Genomic DNA, 20,783 nt, shown 5'->3' on the forward strand with positions numbered 1-20,783 from the left:
AGAGGAGCTCAGATCACAACAGGAAGAATTATTAACCTGAAGGACACCAACCAAAAAGATACAACAAGAATCTGAGGAGCAGCCTGAACGATTCTGTCAGAAGGAATCAGGCAAGCCTTGCAAAGGAAGAAGATTTAAGCTCTGGCACGGCAACAGTGTGACAACAAAGGCATCTAGATGAGGGATCTCCAGTATATTTCTTTATAGTCAATTCAACGGCTAGAGTGGCTATTAGGGAAACAGAACAACTGGTATCTAGAATTGTAGTCAAACTCTATTAGACACTGTATGGAATTCCATTCTAATTAATATCAATTAATAAAGCAGAGTTACTCTCCTGTAGCAATTATTTTCCAAGGACAATCGGACAAGTATTCTCACATGTGGGTGATGTCACCAACAAAGCCTTGGTGCAGATGCTGCCCAGCATTCTATAAATTCTAGAAGCCTTTGGCAGGCCTCTACCACACATGCATGAGTGCCTTCCCACCTGCCCAAGTTGTGCAGGACCCGCAGCTGGATAAAAAGCATAAAGAATGCAATTCCTAGGGGAGAATACTTGTCCTGTTGTCTTTGGAGAACCCTTGTTACAGGTGAGTAACTTCGTTTTCTCCAGCAGGCAAGCAGGAAATAGTATACTTAAATTTATTTTATTTGTATTACATTTGTACCCCGCGCTTTCCCACTCATGGCAGGCTCAATGTGGCTTACATGGGGCAATGGAGGGTTAAGTTACTTGCCCAGAGTCACAAGGAGCTGCCTGTGCCTGAAGCGGGAATCGAACTCAGTTCCTCAGGACCAGAGTCCACCACCCTAACCACTAGGCCACTCCTCCTATATGTGGGAAGCCCTAGCTATCAGGCTAACCAAAATCAACAATGGTCATTAGGGACTTACAGCAGCAAGGCCAACCTGAACCACACCAGATGGCAAACCTTTTCCACTTAGAAGTATTGCACCTCTTAGTGGAATCTTTCCTGGAAGCCAGCAGAATTCTGGAGACAATCTCTGACAGTTGAAGGGATGTGAATTCTACGCTCCCAACATCCAAGCTGTGAGGGCCAAGGACTGGAGGTTGGTATGCAGAAAAGACCTCTCATTCTGAGTGATGAGGGTCAAGAAAACACTCCAATCTCCAGAGTTCTTCATAGAACAGCTCCAGAAGAAGGGTTAACCAGATCGGTCTCAGCTAGTAAGGCACAATGAGAATCACAGTTTCCTGGTCCTGTGTGAGTTTCAGCAGAGCCTTTCCTATTTGAGGGATTGGAGAATATGTATACAGAAGACCCTCCCCGAATCAAGAAGGAAGACATCTGATGTAAGCCTGAAGCACGACTAAGGGGCCTTGTTGTTGAGATGAGTGTCAAAATGATCCACCGAGGGGGTGCCCCACTCTCGGAAGATCTTGTGGGCAATAGAGGCGAGCCATGGGTACACGTGGCCCAACAACCTCAACATCTGACAAGCTGTGACATGGTGGCTGTGCTGAACCTGAGTAGCAATGCCAATGAGAGTATCTTGCCAGCTTGAACTGTGACTAGCAGGGCTCCAATGTACTCCAACTGATGTACATGGAGTAGATGGGACTTAGGGTAATTGATAAACCTTAGTAGCTCCAGCACCTGAATAGTTCTCTGCATGGATTCTTGAGCACCTTCCTTTGATGTGCTGTTGTCTAGACAATCATCCAGATAGGGAAACACAAACTCCCAGTCTGCATAGCAATGCTGCAATTATGGCTAGGAATTTTGTGAACACTCTGGGGTGGATGCAAAGCATAATAGCAGAACACGATACTAGTAGTGGTGTTTCACCAACTGAAATCTGAGATACTTCCTGTGATTGGGATGTATCTGGATGTGGGTATAAGTATCCTTTAAGTCCAGAGAGCATAGCCAATCATTTTTCTGAATTATAGAAAGAAGGGTGCCCAAGGAAATCATTCTGAACTTTTCCTTGACCAGATATTTGTTCAGGGCCCCTAAGGTCTAGGATAGGATGACATTCCCCCATCTTTTTGGGCACAAGGAAAGTACTTGGAATAGAATCCCTTCCCTTCTTCCCCTAGTGGAATGGGTTCGACCACATGGGCCTATAGAAGGGTGGAAAGTTCCTCTGCGAGCACTTCCTGGTGCTGAGAGCTATATTTTGACACACTTATTGGGCAATTTGGACGAAGTTGATGCCAATTGAGGGTGTAACTCACCTGGACTACTAACAGAAACCACTAGTCCTTTGATACTTTTACATCAGCTATGCTCTGCTGGAGCCAGTCAAAAGCTCGCCCCCTGCTTAGACTGGGGAGCTGGCTGGGGCTTCTGAATTCACAGATACTGAGGAGGGGACAGCAGAGGCTGGGCCTATTGCTGAGGACGGGACAAAGGAGTGAAACTACACATTTGAGAGTAGTAGGTACTCTTTCAATGCCTACCCAAAAACCTCTGAGAAGTGGAGGTTCCAGAAGGTGTAGGCTACGTCAGGAATGAAGGTGTGCAGCCTGCTCAGCTAAGACTCTAGTACACTGTTTACCAAGATCTTCAAGAAAATTCTTATGTAGAGCTGGTAGAAATGGATGTGGAAAATGAGCATCGAGCCCTGAAAAATTTTCCTCTCAAGAGATTCCAAAGTGTGAGCATCCCTGCCTGGGGAATCTGAGGCATGGGTTCTTGAGCTTCTGGCTCTTTAGAGAGCAGATTAAATCACCATGGAAAGATGCAGAAGAAGCGGCTTCTTGAATCCGGGAGCCTTCTGGACTCTATACAGAGTCCACCATCTCAGAAGCAACCTACACAGAGTGAGGTCTCTCAATTTTTCATCTGTGCATCTTTAAGGATGTTGTGAATGGTACTGTTACAGCTTCCTTACCAGGGAATTCATAGTCAAGGATGTCCAACATCTTGGCCCTGGGCTCATCTTTGACTTCCAACTTAAATGGAATGGCCTCCACCATCTCCCTCAAAAAACCTACAAAGGAGAGTTCTTCCAGGAGAGACTTCATCTTTTCCTGTGGTGGGGAAGGGTCTGAAGGTAGACTAAGGGATCTCTCCTCCAACAGATCCTCTAGCTAAACTTCAGATCCCCAGGAGTGTTCCAATTCAGTCTCAGCAAAATATTCCTCAAGCTAAGTCTGAGTCTGAATCCACCTTGGCCTACTGAATGGATGACCAGACTCTAGGTGACAGCATTAAGATGCGGGTTTTTTCCACGACTCTTCCAATTGGCTGGAAAAAAGCATCACATTTGGCACCAGCATTGATGAAGAGCCGACAGGCGGGGGGGGGGGGGGGGGGGTATGGGTCTCCAAGATGGGCTGGAATGGTACCATAGTCTGTGCCAGCACCCTCAATGTGCTGGTTTCGTGCTGATCCAGGATGCGCCCTACTCGAGGGCAAGCATCGGTAAAATGGAGATGGCACTGGTATGGAAGAAGTCTGCAAAGAAGTCTGAGTCAAATTTGTGGCAGGATCCCAACTTCGGGGAGGCTGGTGCATTAGCACTGCTTCTACAAAAGTGGAGTGTTTCTCTCAGCAACGACGTTTCCCACGTACTGGCTATGCCAGTGCCAAAGAGCTCCCGGCACCGTACTTCGAGGATGACCAACGCCGACGCTTGTCAGTGCCCAGCATCAGAGTCTTTCGGTGCCAATAAAGATGAAGCAGAACTACTAGAGGTCGATTCAACTTCAGTGTCTAGTGCAGCTCCAGAAGACATAGAAACTGATGCCTTCAATGCCAACGAGCTATTCATCTATGTGCCGAAAAGCCTCTCACACAGGGCCTCTCTACTTTTTTGGGTTCGCTTCTGCATTTTAACACAAAGAACAATTAAAGGATTTGTGATCAGGTCCCAGAGAAGTCAGGCACATGTCATGTGGGTCAATCACAGACATGGCCCTAACACTGTGCACCGTTTAAATCCACTGGCAGGTTTCTGGAACATCACAGGAAAAATAGCTGCATCTCAATGCTGAAGAAAAATGGCTTTTTCTTTCTTTCTTTTAAAGACTGGCTGAGAGCTCAGGTCTCAAACGGCTGCAAGCCACAAAAAATAAATGTAAAAGAGCCAATAAACTTAGAAAAATGGAAGAGAAAACAAACCTAAAGAAAGAAAGAGAAAGTCCTGCGCTATTCACCAAAAAAACGAGAGGCGGGGAGGCAAAGTATCTCATAGAGAAAAACACTTGCTGCCACGATTGAAGACACGTCTTCACAGTTCCATGGAGAAAGTGAAACTGTAGGTCCTGCATGACTCAGGCAGGTGGGAAGGCACTCCCACATGTGCGATGAGGACCTGCAAAAGGCTTCTAGAACTTATAGAACCCTGGGCAGCATTCACATCAGGACTCCATCGGTGACGTCATCCACATTTGAGTATACTATGCCCTGCTTGTCCCACGGAGAAAGTTATTATTCCAGGGAAAAGCAGTGTCTGTGTGTATACCCTTATAGGAAAGAACCCAGGAAATGTAGAGGGAATTTCTTACAGAACACTAGGATATGTAGAATTTCACTGGCTGCTGATTAATTACCCAATATATTATGAGCAGTGAATGATGATGTTTTTAAAGCTATTCATATGCTATTAGACTAGAGACCTGCATGGGAACAGAGCTAGTTGGAATTCTGTGGGGATGGACCCAGGTCTGCAGGGATCCCATGGGGATGGATCCAAAACCTGTGGAGATCCTGTGGGGATGGATCCAAGCCCTGCAGGGATCTCACGGAAGCGTAGGCGAGTCGAGTAACGTCTCCCCTTTTGCCCTGGGTGCTCTCCCCAAGCATACTTCTGTACATCCTGATGGTCTAGTAGGGCATGAAAGATCCCCTCTCTTTCTTGCCCGCTGCTGCCGATCCTCTCTCTGCAGCTGTTTCATTAAAATGGCTGCTGAGACTTCAAGAGGCAGCCTCACGAGACTTGCAAGTCTTGCAAGGCCACCGTTTAAAGTCTCCACAGCCATTTTAAAGAAGCAGCTCGGGGAGGGGAGAATAATCCACAGTGCTAAAAACATCAACATATTTTTTTTTAAAAGGAGAATATGTTAAATATCCATATCTCAACATTTGTTCAAGAAAAAGGTAAACTTTTAGAAGTTTTCTAAGAGGATCCAGGAGGATCCCGGGGATCCTGCTGTATCTGTCTTTTACCATTTGCCGATGGAGTCGTGCATGGGGGGGGGGGGGATGGGTGAGAGGGAGCGAGTGGGCTGTAAAAATGGAAGGCGGGAGCTAGAATAAATTTTGGGAAGTGGGACATACATGGAGAGGGAGGAAGGAAAAAAGGGAAATAGAGCACATGGAATAGAAGGGGATGGAGAGGAAAGAGGCATGCTACTCATGGATGGGAAGGAAAGGGGAACATGTTGCTCATGGATGTTTTGTTTTTTGTAGCATTCTTTATAACAGGAGTTAAAATACCACCCATAGTAGATGGAAAGTGTCCTTCACTGAAAAAATAATTCTGAATTTATGCAAGCAATTCAACTATTGAGAAGGTAGATCTTTCTTTAGGTATTCAGGAAAACTATCCCATATACAAGATGATTTTGACAATCATATCAATAAGATTTTAATCTTACTAACAGTGACAAGTGGGAATGAGGCCCAATGTCTATCCGCTGGGCAAGTCTCAGCAATACAACCTACAGAAGAGCATACTGCCTCTTCTAATTTGTGAGGAATAGCCGATCTAATTTTCAAGATCTTATCTAAAAAATACTGAGCTAGTGCTTTAGCAGAAAGACATGAATTTCAATTACCCTATTTTTTAAAAGGTTCAATTGTCAATGAAGAAAAAATCCTGAACAGTCTTATGCTGCAAAAGAGGATTTGATTTGGGTTACCATGATAATAAGCATTTTACAGTGTAAAAAAAAAAAAAAAGAGTAGTTATGGCAGTAAGCATATAAAAGATCTAAGAAACTTACTTGCATTGTGCATGGAAATATTTGATCAGATTGTGAAGCAGATCGACTCCCTTTTTAATCTTGATTTCATTCACCTTCAGGAGATACTATTAAAATGAAACATATTAGTTAACAAATCTTTCAAAGCACAAGTCTCACAAGAAAAGCTATGTGGTACAAGTGCTATACAGTAAAGAAAAAATGTCCTCCAACAAACCAGCCAAGGACAAGAGCTTACTTTGTGAGCTAAGAACATGACTAAACTGCCTCTCATTTTACATTTTCACATCCCAACTGAAGACTTTAGAGCCTCTTTCTTTTTTTTTTGGTAATTTGTTAGTAGATTTCTTAGCTGGTTTGGCTGTGAACCTTCATTTTATTTTTGATACCATCTCCTGGACATTTCTGCCCTGCAATGGATAACAGAAAGAAAGTACTTCAGTAAAAATAGGCACTTGCTGCCTTTTGCCATTGCAGGGCAGATTCGTTCTATATTTGATCTCCTACTGCAGCTGTTGTAGTTTTTGTATACAAGACATGCCATATAGCAGAGGAGACAAGATTTTCTGTTCAACTGTTTTGGAATATAAAGTTTGCTGGATCATAACAATTCTCCAGATGCTGCTTTCCATTTTCATGACTGAAGTCTATAAAACGGAGAAAACAAAACGTCACGTCACACAAAATGCACAGAACCATAGTGGGAATGACCAAACAGATGGACCAGGAATTTATCAAAAGATGACCTTTAATGAGCAGTGATGTGTAATTAACATATATTCTTTGTAGACAGGCAACGGGACTCAACACTGGTTGTGTTTTGGCATTAAGGCCTTCATCAGAAATCCTAGTTAAATAATAATAATAAATATATGACAAACTATTTATTATTTATTTGTTGCGTTTGTATCCCACATTTTCCCACCTATTTGCAGGCTCAATGTGGCTTACAATTTTCCGTCATGACTTATGTCATTTCAGAGTACAGACACACCTGGTAATATATATATATATATATATATATAAACATGGATGATGTAATGATCAGTTTAAAAAAAAGGGAAAAACATACAATTTGCACAGTCACGAAAGAATTTTGCTCAGTTACCACCATAGAAGCACATTCTGAACAATCATTAGCAGAGACACTGCTTTCTAAAGCAATAGCATCTAGGAAAGTGAAACCAAACCAGCCTGATAGTTCTGGAAAGAGGTATCTCTGTGCTAGTATGAGATAGCAGTAATATCACCCAGCTTGTGCCTGTACTTTTAAGGAGCCAGAAAGCGAATGCTACATACCTGTAGAAGGTATTCTCCGAGGACAGCAGGCTGATTGTTCTCACTGATGGGTGACGTCCACGGCAGCCCCTCCAATCGGAACACTTTACTAGCAAAGGCCTTTGCTAGTCCTCGCGCGCTGATGCGCACCGCGCATGCGCGGCTGTCTTCCCGCCCGAACCGGCTCGTGTTCGTCAGTCCCATATGTAGCAAGACAAAACAAGGGAAGACACAACTCCAAAGGGGAGGCGGGCGGGTTTGTGAGAACAATCAGCCTGCTGTCCTCGGAGAATACCTTCTACAGGTATGTAGCATTCGCTTTCTCCGAGGACAAGCAGGCTGCTTGTTCTCACTGATGGGGTATCCCTAGCCCCCAGGCTCACTCAAAACAACAAACATGGTCAATTGGGCCTCGCAACGGCGAGGACATAACTGAGATTGACCTAACAACTTTATCCAACTAACTGAGAGTGTAGCCTGGAACAGAATAAAAATCGGGCCTATGGGGGTGGAGTTGGATTCTAAACCCCGAACAGATTCTGAAGCACTGACTGCCCGAACCGACTGTCGCGTCGGGTATCCTGCTGCAGGCAGTAATGAGATGTGAATGTGTGGACAGATGACCAGCCTCCTTATGTAATTTACTGTTTGTGATATTTTCTTCATCTCAACTTCTAGAACTTAATTCTGAATGTTGAGCACAATTTGAGAGCTTTCCTTCATTTACCTGTTCAGGTTTAGCAGGTTTGTCATAAGAGCAAGGAGGCTTTCAGCAAGAAAATCTTATGTCTTTAATTGGAAACTCTACTGTTAGGTGTAAAAAGAAGAACCAAACTTGTTTACCTGTTTTCCAACTAGTTTGCTACATTATCTTTCTTAAGCAGGTCTTCAAACCTGCTTAACTGAGCTACCTCTTCAGGGGTGTGGTGCATGTCATGCTCTGAATCTTTTTGTTAGTAGTTTGAATGCTAAGTAAGCTACACTGTCGCTGTGCCATCGAGTGGCATTACCCATTGTGTGTCTGATTTATCCTGCGTTCTGTACAGAGCATACTTGTTACAGGTAGGCAGTTCTGCTTTCCCTTTGAGGATGTATTAAGTTCTGTTATATACCATGAGGTAATGTTCTCTGTCGACAAGCAGTTTGAATCAGCCATCCAATTAGTTATCTGTCAGCACTGACATGACGTTCTCCTAGCTCATAGGAATATAAAGGCTGTAATAAGCACACACGTTTGTTTGTATTCTCCGAGGACAAGCAGGCTGCTTGTTCTCACTGATGGGTGACGTCCACGGCAGCCCCTCCAATCGGAACTCTTTACTAGCAAAGGCCTTTGCTAGTCCTCGCGCACCGCGCATGCGCGGCCGTCTTCCCGCCCGAACCGGCTCGTGTTCGTCAGTCTTCTTTTGTCCGCGCTCGGGACGGTCGTGTTTGCGCCATTCGCGCCCCTTAAGTTGACCCTCGCGCGTCTTTCAGCTTTTTGCTAAAAAAAAAATAAATAAATAAAAAGGGATTTCGGAGAATGACCTTTTCGGTCTTTTTCCCCTTCCCGTATTTCCAGTTTTTTGCCCCGTTGTTTACTTTCATTTTCAGGGTAGGCCCTTTTGAGGCCTCGGTTCCAGTTTTCTCTCCCTCTTTTTGGTGCCTTTACCGCAATTACGAGTTTTGATTTCGCCGGCGTGATTTTTCCGCCCATGTCATCGAAGTCTCCCAGCGGCTTCAAGAAGTGCACCCAGTGCGCCCGGGTAATCTCGCTCACTGATAGGCACGCGTTGTGTCTTCAGTGTCTGAGGGCTGGGCACCGCCCGTAGGCCTGTAGTCTTTGCGCCCTTTTACAGAAAAGGACTCAGGTAGCGAGATTGGCCCAGTGGAACGTGTTGTTCTCGGGCTCTTCGTCGGCAACAGCACCGGGGGTATCGAGTGCATCGACGTCGACAGCGTCAAGACCTCTGACCTCGGCATCGACTGTATCGAGTGCATCGAGGCATCGACCCTCTGCATCGTCGGTACCGAGACATCGGAAGGCTGCGTCGGCGGTACCGGGACCTCCACTAGTGCTGATGTCGTCGGACGGTGGTGCTTCGACCGGAGTGCAGGTGAGGGCTGTCCATTCCCCTGCTGGTGGCGGTGAGCCTTCGGGTGGGTCTCCCCCTACCCTGAGGGCTCCTGCGGTACAGCCCCCCTGAGACCGACCTTCTTCGGCCTCGAGGAAGCGACGGTTGGATTCTACGTCCTCCTCGTCGGTACCGAGAAGTTCCGGTGACATGCTTCGTTTGAAAAAGTCAAAGAAGCATCGACATCGGTCTCCTTCCCGCGTCGGTACCGAGAGCTCTGGGTCGCCGAGGGAGTCAGCACCCAGTAGGCATCGGCACAGGGAGGACCGCTCACCCTCTGTTCAGGAGGTGTCGATGCGCTCCACCTTGGACAGCCCGGAACCGCCTCCACGCCCGGAACAGACTCTGACCTCGACCAGTGTAAGAACTTCTCGATTTGATTAGAGAGGTGACCCCAAGTTTCTCTAGATAGGTTGATTAGTCACCAATGATCGCCAATCAAAACCCCAGCTACTACCACTGCTTTCTAAACATAATGGTACTAAGATTCACACAGGTGATCAATTCTCTAATCCATGAAACAGGCCACATACTAGACGGTGTTCTGCAAGGTAGTCAGTATCTCAGGATACCAGATATAAGAGTTGTGATAATACCTCTCTCATGGACAGACCACCTTCTAATCAAATTTTGTTTAAATGACTACCTGAAGCAGATGGCGCCTTCCAGAGTTTGGAAGGAGATCGGAGACAAAAAAAAAAAGGCTGAGAATTTACTACATGGATGAAAAGACTACTACACAGTCAGAGCAGGTCGATATTTGAAATGCATACAAATATATACTCGTCTTTAAGTTGATCTCGTGTACAAGTTGAGGGCAGTGTTAGAACTAAAAATGACCAAAAATGCTGTATAAGTTGAGTCCCTATTTAATCCCTCCCAGAACCATTCTTTCACCTGTTTCATTTCAAATCATTCACATAGCAATTTAATGGCATACACAAATTAAGAGTCTGAACAAAAACAATGTACACCCAGTCTGAAACATTATTTAATATCCCAGACTTCAAAATTCCAGCTTTAAACTTCCTAAAACTGTCGCTATTCAATTTAATTGACTTGCAAAATGAAGGAATATTTCTTTCCTTTTACTACTTCTAAATTTCGTTCTGCTCACAGAAAAGCTGACATTTAAAAAAAAAAAGTAAACAGCTTTAAATTATCTAAAACCAGTTTGGAAGCAACTTTATTACTCACTGTTTTTAAGCAGCTACATTCTACTACTTATCATTTCTATAGCGCTACTAGACGTACACAACTCTTATTTAAGAACTCTGTAACAGACTTCCATAAAATCATTAACCATTTGAGGACACAGTCCCTTTACAGAGCCAGGAACTTCCCAGTTCATTTTTTTTTTACTCCAAACAGCTACTGTTTTATAATAAACAGTCTCTGCTGTCAAGTAATATTCAAAACGCCCAACCACAAAGCCAGGATTTTCAATTTTTAACTTCAATAAACCCTAATTTTAAATGAGCCACCAAAATTTTAATAAAATAAGCTCAGATTACAATATTATATCCCAGTCACTCCATTCCCTGAAGCCAAGTACACCGTGGGCTTCTAATGTAACTAATTCAGACTCACACCACACATCAATTACAGAATCCCTTCAAGATTTCTTTTAAAACTGGGTCCTTATACCAACCTCTCAAACACAAGTCTTCCTCTCATGATTAAACCCACCCAGTGGCGTATCTGAGGTTCGGTGGTAGGGGGGCCAGGGCCAGAGTGAGGGGGCACATTATAGCCCCCCCCCCCCCCCGCCGCCATTACCGACCCCCCTGCTGCCGTCACCTACCTTTGCTGGCGGGGGACCCCATACCCCCGCCAGTCGACGTCCGCTTCCTCCTGCCTTTAAAAATATTCTTTCAGCTGGCGGGGGACCCCAACCCCCGCCAGCCGAGCCGAGGTCTTCAAGTTCTTCTTCGTCCTCCATGGCGTGCTGTTCATTCAAAGAGCTGCAATCCAGTTTCGCAGTCTGATGTCGCTGCACGTTGTACATGCAGGACGTCAGACTCACAGACTCTGTTTCTGTGAGTCTGACGTCCTGCACGTACAACGTGCAGCGACGTCAGACTCCGAAACTGGATTGCAGCTCTTTGAATGAACAGCACGCCACGGAGGACGAAGAAGAACAGAAGACCCCGCCAGCTGAAGGAATATTTTTAAAGGCAGGAGGAAGCGGAAGTCGGCTGGCAGGGGGGTTGGGGTCCCCCGCCAGCAAAGGTAGGGGAGTCCAGGGCGAAATCTGCGGAGGCCCAGGCCCCTGTGGCCCCACGCAGATACGCCCCTGAACCCACCCAACTCACTCCATGGACAGTTTTAGAATCTTCCCAGGAATTCTGCCAGCTCAAACACTGCATGTGCTGCATTCCAAAATTCCCTTCACACACACACAACCATTTATTTAAAAATAAAGGAATAAAAAACACCATTTAAATGCAATTCTCCAGCTTCCCTTACCTTGCTAGAGGTCTCTTTGCTGGAAATTCATTCTTTTCCTGAATGCACTAAAGCACCTTCAGCTGCATGGCTCTGCCCAAGAGCCTGCAACTCTTGACGCTGTCTCCTAGACAATGGAAAAGTGCCACATGCACATGTCTGCATAGTCAATCCAACCTACATTCGATGTGGCCACAAAAATCTTTAGGAGACTCTCTGGAGCATTTCCCAACTCCAGCTGACCAGCTAGCACAATGATCCATCCTAAATATCAGACAACGAAACTCTTCCAGAACCAGACAAAACTGAACTCTATACCAGACTGCTTCAGTCACTCTGTCACCAATGAACGTTAATGCACTGCCACCTTATTTCTCAAGCCGAAAATGAATTGATTATCTAACTTACTCTATAATTTACTCTATCATTTATGAACTTTAATGTAATACCACTTTGTATTTCTCATTCTGGAAATGGCGATCGCCATTACAGCATAACGTAAGCCACACTGAGCCTGCAAAAAGGTGGGAAAATGTGGGATACAAATGCAACAAATAAATAATAAAAACACCTTTAACCCAACTTGGTTACATATATATACCTGATCTTGATTTGTCCATGCCATTTCATTTTCAGGACATAGACCGTATTTTATTTTATTTTTATTTCATTTGTACCCCGCGCTTTCCCACTCATGGCAGGCTCAATGTGGCTTACATGTATAAGTCTGTGTGGCAGTCCTTATTCTAAAACTTCTGAAGTTATCATAGAAGCCCTTGAAAAGCTTCATTACAGTTCATCCAAATCTATCCAGCTATGATCGGGGGCACAGACCGTAGAAGTCCATCCATTACTGACTTTGCCTCCCAATTACCAGTGTTGCCACCTAGTCTCCGCTAAGCTTCTTTGGATAGATTCCATCTAAACAGGATTCCTATATGTTTATCCCACATATTTTTGAATTCCGAGATGTTATTCATATCCCTGTTAAAAAATTTCCACAGAAACTGTGACAGTGAATTCACCTCAGTGTTCATACTGCTGGATTTCTCAGGTGCTTTTGACACTGTATACAACTGGCAGAAACAGGTGACAGTGGCACAGTACTTGCCTGGTTCAGATTCTATTTATCAAATAGGCAACAGTCCACACTGTTCAGCAACAACTTCCATTCAAACCTTATATTCCACCATATCTCCTTGGGATTAATCGCCGATTACAAGAGAAAAAACATCACATTCAGATAGAAGTACAGAACGAAACAAAAAACACAAGAACTATTAAACAGAGTCAATATCCGAATACATACAAGTCTTCAAATACTTTCTAAATATAAGATAAGAACAAACAGACCTAATCTGGTGGGGAATATCACTCCAAATTTTTACAGCCAAATATTTATCTGAACAATTCTAACTTTTCAAATGCACAACTCTAGCACTCAGAAGCATTAAAGTATAAGAGTAACTACACATTGGCACTGATCTGAAGGATACCACAAGGATCCATACCTATTTTGTTTAATATCTCTTTAATCCATTACCAAGGCTGATTCAGTCACTGAATACTCAGTTCTACATCAAAGGGGATGACGGGCAGCAATTCATACTTACTTTCCTTTAGCCATGGATAAAGTGACTGCCTATCTAGCAGCAATTCAAGAACAGGCTAAAAACACTCACCTTTCTCTGAACCCAAGTAAAACAAATGCCTTTAAATCCCTATAACAGTCACATATCTGACATTAAAATTCCTTTTGGGAACCAAGAACTCCACCTTATAACACAGGTCAAGAACTTTAGGGCACAGTTAAACAACACTTTTGCTGATCCCCTAAATCCAAGCAACCTTCAGGAGCTGCTACTAGCATCTGTGACAACTCTCTCTCCATACACAGTGAAGGCAAGTCTTGCCATAGCTGTTCATGCGATAACAACATCAAGGCTGGATTAGTATAATGCACTCTAAACTAAAGTGACTACAATGGGTTTGCACCAGCTCCAACTGATTCAAAACGTTGCAGCAGGACTAGGTGATCACACCATTTCTGCCAAAACTTCACTAGTTACCAGTATAATACAAGGCCAAAAATATAAAGTCTATTTCAAGACCCTTAAAGGAAATGGGCAAGAATACTTGAACAGGACATCCCTCTATTCACCTCCAAAGTCACTAAGGTCCTTCCAGAGAGTATCCTTAACCACGCCCTGTTCAAAGAAAATCATGCAATGTGACATCCACCAATCAGCCTTCTCTGGAGTAGAACCCACACTAGAACACACTCCCAGGAAGGCTTCGCCTACCACAAGATTATTTATTTCCCCCCCCCCCCTTCTGGACCCTACCCCCCAAGCCTACCTTATCTTCCACAGTGGTCCAGTGGGTTATCAGGACAGGAGCAAAGCCCATTTGCTACTGCCTCTGGCAGCTCTGGCTTAAAATGGTGGCTATGATCTCTAGCGGTAGTCTCACAGTACTATCAATAGGGTGACCTTTGTCCTGCCCCGATGATCATGGATGATAGACCCAGGAAGCTTCTATTTTTATACAGCAGGGTTAGAATTGAGGGAGGGGTGTGGAGCTTGTCATGGTGGCAGGGTCTGGGAGGGAGGATCAGAATCAGGGAAGGTTGAGGGGGGACCTTATATCCCCTTATGCAGGTCTGTCTGAATATCAGCCAGGTCCTGCATAACATTCAGCAGTCAGCACGTGCCCCAATAACCCAGGATATTCAATACCTGTGCCCGGACATGGCCCGGCACTGAATATGCAGGGCTAATTTAGCTGGTGATGATCAGGTGCTTTAAAAAATGATTTCTGCCAACAGCTAAATATTGACTAGCCAGTTTATTTGTTGTGTTAATTTTGAATGAATACTGGAAGGACAAAGCAGCAGAAGAAAACTGCTGGATCAAAAAACCCCAACAAAACAAAAAAAGGAAATTAAAAATAATAGCATTTTAAGGCATGCCACTCGCCAGTATGGGTCACCTTTGTGAAGGAAAAGTATTGCTTCACTAGGATTACCTCGCACATCTGAAGCTGGAAAAATCTCCTTTCTTTTTCCATCTCTTCTGCAATTTCGGCCCCACTAATCTCAGTCCGGATCATTCCATGGAGCTTTGCATGTTCTTTCTTCTCTTTTTCTATTTTTGTACTAAAAATAAAAAGAAGAAACATACTTTGCAATTTGTCAACCACTGAAGTCTCAAAATGCTGTTAACATACACAGTTCTGTGTAGTCAAGTTGAAGATAACAGGATGTCTACGCTGTTACGGCATATAGGTGCATATGTTGTATTTATGTGAAACTTATAAAATTTGACAGTATGCTTTTGATTTGCCAGAAGAAATAGCTGAAAAATTGATGATACCCACCCAGTGCCATGAATAGACACTTGGGGGGGAGGGGTTCTATAAGGAGCCACCTAGATTTAGGCAGCAAATATGCATGTACATGACATTATTCTGGCCATTTATATGCATATTTTAACACTTATTCACATACATAATATTCCAACTGCATGCTATTCTCTAAGTATGCACCTACATGAAATGGCGCAAATCTTACAGGATGATGTTCACATGGGCGGGGCACACAACTGCATGTATTAATTATAGAGTACTTTAAGTTATGCATGTTCATTGGCAATCCAGGTGTGAGCATTTACACCAGCTCTATGGCTAGTATAAGTGATCACACCTAAAATATGATATTTGACCTATTATGCTAGAATTTTTTTTTTTACAGAAATTTTCAACCAGGTTATCGTGACACATTAGTGTGTTGCAAAGATTCAGAAGGTGTGTCATAGGGCCAGAGCAATCAGGGCAACAGCTTTGAGGGCAGCAGCAGGAAACACAGCTCCGAGCCGGTGATGGGAGGCGGGACTGGTGGTTGGGAGGCGGGAAATACTGCTGGGCAGACTTATATGGTCTGTGCCCTGAAAAGGACAGGTACAAATTCAAGGTAAGGTATACACATATGAGTTTGTCTTGGGCAGACTGGATGGACCATGCAGGTCTTTTTCTGCCGTCATCTACTATGTTACTATGTCTTCTCTAAGTTGCACGAGCTGCATCCCCTTGCTCAGGTCACAGAAGCATAAGGCGCTTATTTTAGTTTCAGTTCCATGTCACTCCGCACTGAAAGTAAAAGCCTGGTACGTGCAACTTGCTTCTGGAAACCCAGGGAAGGAATCTAACTCACAGAAAATTAAGGAATACTGCTGGAACTTGTTTGGCAGTGTCTCCTGCTGTGAAGGCTGTGCTTCCTGCTGCTACCCTCTTCCTCAGAGCAGCTGTTCTGCTACCACACTGGAGGGGGAGATAATATACTGTTGGTAGGAGAGGAGGCACTATTGGGAGGAAGGGGGAAATAATGTACTGCTGATAGTGGGGGGGGGGGGGGGGGAAGAAAGGATACAGGGAGATTCTGGGCTGCAGAGGAGAGAGGGGAAGCAAAAGGACAAGGAGATGCTGATGGGAAGGGAGAGGAGATAGTGAGACACTGGGCCATATGGGTAGAGAGAAAAGGGAAAGGGAGATGCTGGGCCACAAGTGTGGGGAGAAAGAGAGGACAGGGAGATGGTGGAATCACGTGGGAGAAGCCATGGAGGGTTGTGAAGAAGAAGATAAGGATGGTGAGTACAGAGGGTAGAAGTATGGTAATAGGGAGTGTGTGAAAGATAGAAAAGAATATGAGGTTGAGGAAGGAATGGGACAGAAGAAATGGATGAGCTCAGGGGTGAGAGAAGGAGATAGAAAGTTAATAAGTAGGTAAAAAGTAAAAATATGGAGAATTGCAGACTGAGAAAAGGTGAAATTTGAGTGGGCAGACAGGCAGAAAAGAAAGAGAAGAGTCAGAGACAGATGTAGTGAGGGCATGGAAAAAGAGAGGAGGAAAGAGGAGAAAGGACAACTAGACAGCAGCCACCGGAAAGAAAGAGTTTGAAGACAGACAGGGAAGCAGAAGAGAGAAACTGGGAACCAACACGCTTGGAAAAACAGACAACAAAGGTTGATAAATGTAATTTATTTTGAATGTGTTAACTGGAGTATGTTAGCTTTGGGAAATATGCATTGTGGATTTCTTTGTATTTTGTTAAGTACAAGAGGAAATGCATTTCTGTTTTTATGAGTTACATGCTGAATTTGACTTCTTGGGGCTCCCTCTTGGATAATATACAAGGTCTTTTTTCAGTCCTCAGTTGTCTAATCAGTGAACACTGATTTTTCAAAATGATTTTCTATTATTTTTGTTGTTTTTCCAATTTTAAATGCACACATCCAGAAACTGTCCAAACACCAGTAAGTCTTCAAACCTTTGAATAATTTATCTTTAAAACTTCTGCTGGGTCCCGACATGGACCATATTTCACAATCTAACACCGAATAATGAAATATGGAATTTTAATCAGAAAACGAACAGTTTTCAACCCAAACGCATGATCACATCCTAATATTTTGTCTGAATCACCCCAACCTATTTATCGATACTTCTTTACTGTACTTGTCACTGTAATAATACCACTATATGGTTTTTGTTCACACTGGAGTCTGTAACCACCTCTCCTGAACTATGTAAGCCACTTTGAGCCTACTAAGTGGGAAAAGGTGAGATACAAATGTAACAAATAAAATAAATAAGCCTACTGTTTCAAGGCATCTAATAATGAAACCAATACTTACTACCTAGAAATGACACAACTGAGTCGAGATTAGTTTGTGTACTTCAGTACTTAGACAAAGCATTTAAGATAAAACATATTATTCAGCAAAATTGGCACGTCATGCAAACGCATGCTGTTTTTTAACATTATCCACGCTTTGCTTATGCATGGGGGAAGAATTTAAAGGACCAGTTTTCCCATATCATATTTTATCAAGACTTGGTGAAATAAAGACAAGAGTGCGGGTCACACTGCTTGTGTCCATTGTAAAGTTTGTCCGAATATGATGGTGACCTTTGAAGTGGTTCATCCTACATTACAGACGAAAACATACTGATTGTACAACGAAGGGGGTAGTATATTTGAAATTTTGCCCATGCTAAAAAGTTTATGTTGGCCATACAACACGGATGATTTGTACACATATCATGGACCACATGAGCTGCATATGAAGTGGTGTCATTGAAGCACCTTTAGTACAACATTGGGCACAGTATCAACATACATTGAAGGATTTAAAATTTGTAGTACTGGAAGTTCCGTCATTTCTAAGATGAGGCGACTAGGTGAGGCAACTGTGGAGGCTAGAGCAAAAATGGATACTTCATTGAAGACACAGCAACTGAATAGTCTAATTGAGAAGTGGAATGGTGGGCATATTTGTGATTTCTGCTTTGTCATCCTATCAGAGTTCCCAGTAGTGACGAGCCTTCTATTTGAACAGGTTTTTAAAAGGTGGTCCCTAATTCCAGGTAAGTCTTAGCATCTCTCACACGTTTAAATAAAGGAAAGTGAGGTATGGAGTCCTGCCCTAGTTTGTTATATCTCCTGCTATGAAGTTCTGTATACTTATGATTTGATAGAGATGACATGCATTTTGGGAAGGCACTGGACATTTTTAAATTATATTTTGCTTGTAGTGACAACACAGATGGAGAGATAATTATTGGGTGCCTTGAAACAGCAGGCTTGCGAAACATGGTCTATGTCAGGACCTAGCAAAAGGTTTAAAGGTACATAAGTAGTGCCATACTGGGAAAGACCAAAGGTCCATCTAGCCCAGCATCCTGTCACCGACAGTGGCCAATCCAGGTCAAGGGCACCTGGCACGCTCCCCAAACGTAAAAACATTCCAGACAAGTTATACCTAAAAATGCGGAATTTTTCCAAGTCCATTTAATAGCGGTCTATGGACTTGTCCTTTAGGAATCTATCTAACCCCTTTTTAAACTCCGTCAAGCTAACCGCCCGTACCACGTTCTCCGGAAACGAATTCCAGAGTCTAATTACCCGTTGGGTGAAGAAAAATTTCTCCGATTCGTTTTAAATTTACCACACTGTAGCTTCAACTCATGCCCTCTAGTCCTAGTATTTTTGGATAGCGTGAACAGTCGCTTCACATCCACCCGATCCATTCCACTCATTATTTTATACACTTCTATCATATCTCCCCTCAGCCGTCTCTTCTCCAAGGTGAAAAGCCCTAGCCTTCTCAGCCTCTCTTCATAGGAAAGTCGTCCCATCCCCACTATCATTTTCGTCGCCCTTCGCTGTACCTTTTCCAATTCTACTATATCTTTTTTGAGATACGGAGACCAGTACTGAACACAATACTCCAGGTGCGGTCGCACCATGGAGCGATACAACGGCATTATAACATCCGCACACCTGGACTCCATACCCTTCCTAATAACACCCAACATTCTATTCGCTTTCCTAGCCGCAGCAGCACACTGAGCAGAAGGTTTCAGCGTATCATCGACGACGACACCCAGATCCCTTTCTTGATCCGTAACTCCTAACGCGGAACCTTGCAAGACGTAGCTATAATTCGGGTTCCTCTTACCCACATGCATCACTTTGCACTTGTCAACATTGAACTTCATCTGCCACTTGCACGCCCATTCTCCCAGTCTCGCAAGGTCCTCCTGTAATCGTTCACATTCCTCCTGCGACTTGACGACCCTGAATAATTTTGTGTCATTGAAGACTTACCTTTAAACCTTTTGCTAGGTCCTGACATAGACCATGTTTCGCAAGCCTGCTGTTTCAAGGCACCCAATAATTACTTAATAATAACTTAAGTGTTTGGACAGTTTCTGAATGTGTGCATTTAAAATTGGAAAAGAAACAAAAATAATAGAGAATCATTTTGAAAAATCAGTGTGCAATGATTAAACAACTGAGGACTGAAAAAGAACAAAAACCTTGTATAGGCTGGTGTTAGTCTCTCAAGCTTTATGAACACACAAATAAAATTTGATTATGGTGGGAATCATGGTTTGAAACACGTGTCCTGGGGGATTTTTTTTTATATTCTTGATTTGGATTTTTCCTCAAGAAGTGGTAAAATCTTTTCTATCCTCTCTTGTATTTTGTGCTGTTTAGTCTTCCAGCAACTTCTTAACTCCCTACATATAACCCCGTGACTTCCCTAACCTCCTCTCCCAACTCCTTATTCCTCCCACTTGCCTTAGTAGTCAATCGATCAGTACTCAGCCTTTTAGCTTCATAAATACTCCCAGTCACTTAATCTCCCCTTAAAAGCTCTTGGTGCAAACACAAACTTTTCAAGATCAGTGGGAGCAGCTCTGACCATTCTCTTCCTCTCCCTCTGAAGTACGAAGGCATGAAGTTGAAGTATGCAAAGAGAGAAAAGCCTTCCACACTGAATTTAGTCAAACTCCAACCACATACACAAACTCCCTAACTAAAATACTATAGCTGACTAAATGTCCACCCCAACAGCCCAAATCTTTGGCACACCAAAGTAGGAATAAAATGGAGACAATTTTCACACCCATCTACTTTCCTTAAAAGAGCACCATTTGACTCTCACCAGATTTGACCCAAAATGCCTGTTCCCAGACATGGTGCCCCATGGAACCCAACCACTCTGCTTCCCAAACTCTGTTTTCTTCCACTCCAAAGAGGCATGTCATTGGGACAAAATTCCAAACAGTGCTGCCACATAATCCCCATAAAAATTGGGCAAGTTAATGCCTCTTGTCTCCTTTCTCAGCTGCAAACTTTACAGACTTACCCAGGCACACCTCCTTGCCCATACAAAGCTAGAGATTATAGAGTTCACTACTTGGAAAAATCCAGCAGGAATCACTATTGGTAACAAAGTGAACAAGTAAATTAAATCGTAGGAGCTAATTCATTCTAATCACACTTGTTCTACAAATCCAGCTGCTCCTTTCCCTTTATGAGCTTCCATCTTTAAACACTTCAAGATTGGGACAAAGTTCAGATCATATAAATCATTGGTCTCTAACTTTTTCATGTAAAGGGCCACAAAGTGGACATGAGAAAGTTCTGGGGGCCACCAAAAGATTTTAGGCTTAACACATGTAATTTTAAATA

The 20,783-nt window shown here is 43.5% G+C and overlaps 1 protein-coding gene across 5 annotated transcripts in view; it reads right to left on the reverse strand.

Moving 5' to 3' along the window:
• Positions 1–20,783, reverse strand: part of ASAP2 (ArfGAP with SH3 domain, ankyrin repeat and PH domain 2) — a 333,390-nt gene that overhangs the window by 240,282 nt on the left and 72,325 nt on the right. For all 5 annotated transcript variants that reach the window (XM_030198894.1, XM_030198893.1, XM_030198892.1 and 2 more), the window contains exons 6-7: positions 14,770–14,899; positions 5,924–6,009 (exon numbers count right to left, since the gene is read on the reverse strand). In XM_030198894.1, the coding sequence (XP_030054754.1) occupies positions 5,924–6,009; positions 14,770–14,899 (216 nt within the window). The remainder of the gene's footprint in view (positions 1–5,923; positions 6,010–14,769; positions 14,900–20,783) is intronic.

The sequence above is a fragment of the Microcaecilia unicolor genome, chromosome 3 (genome assembly GCF_901765095.1).
Source record: "Microcaecilia unicolor chromosome 3, aMicUni1.1, whole genome shotgun sequence".
Lineage (NCBI taxonomy): Eukaryota > Metazoa > Chordata > Amphibia > Gymnophiona > Siphonopidae > Microcaecilia > Microcaecilia unicolor.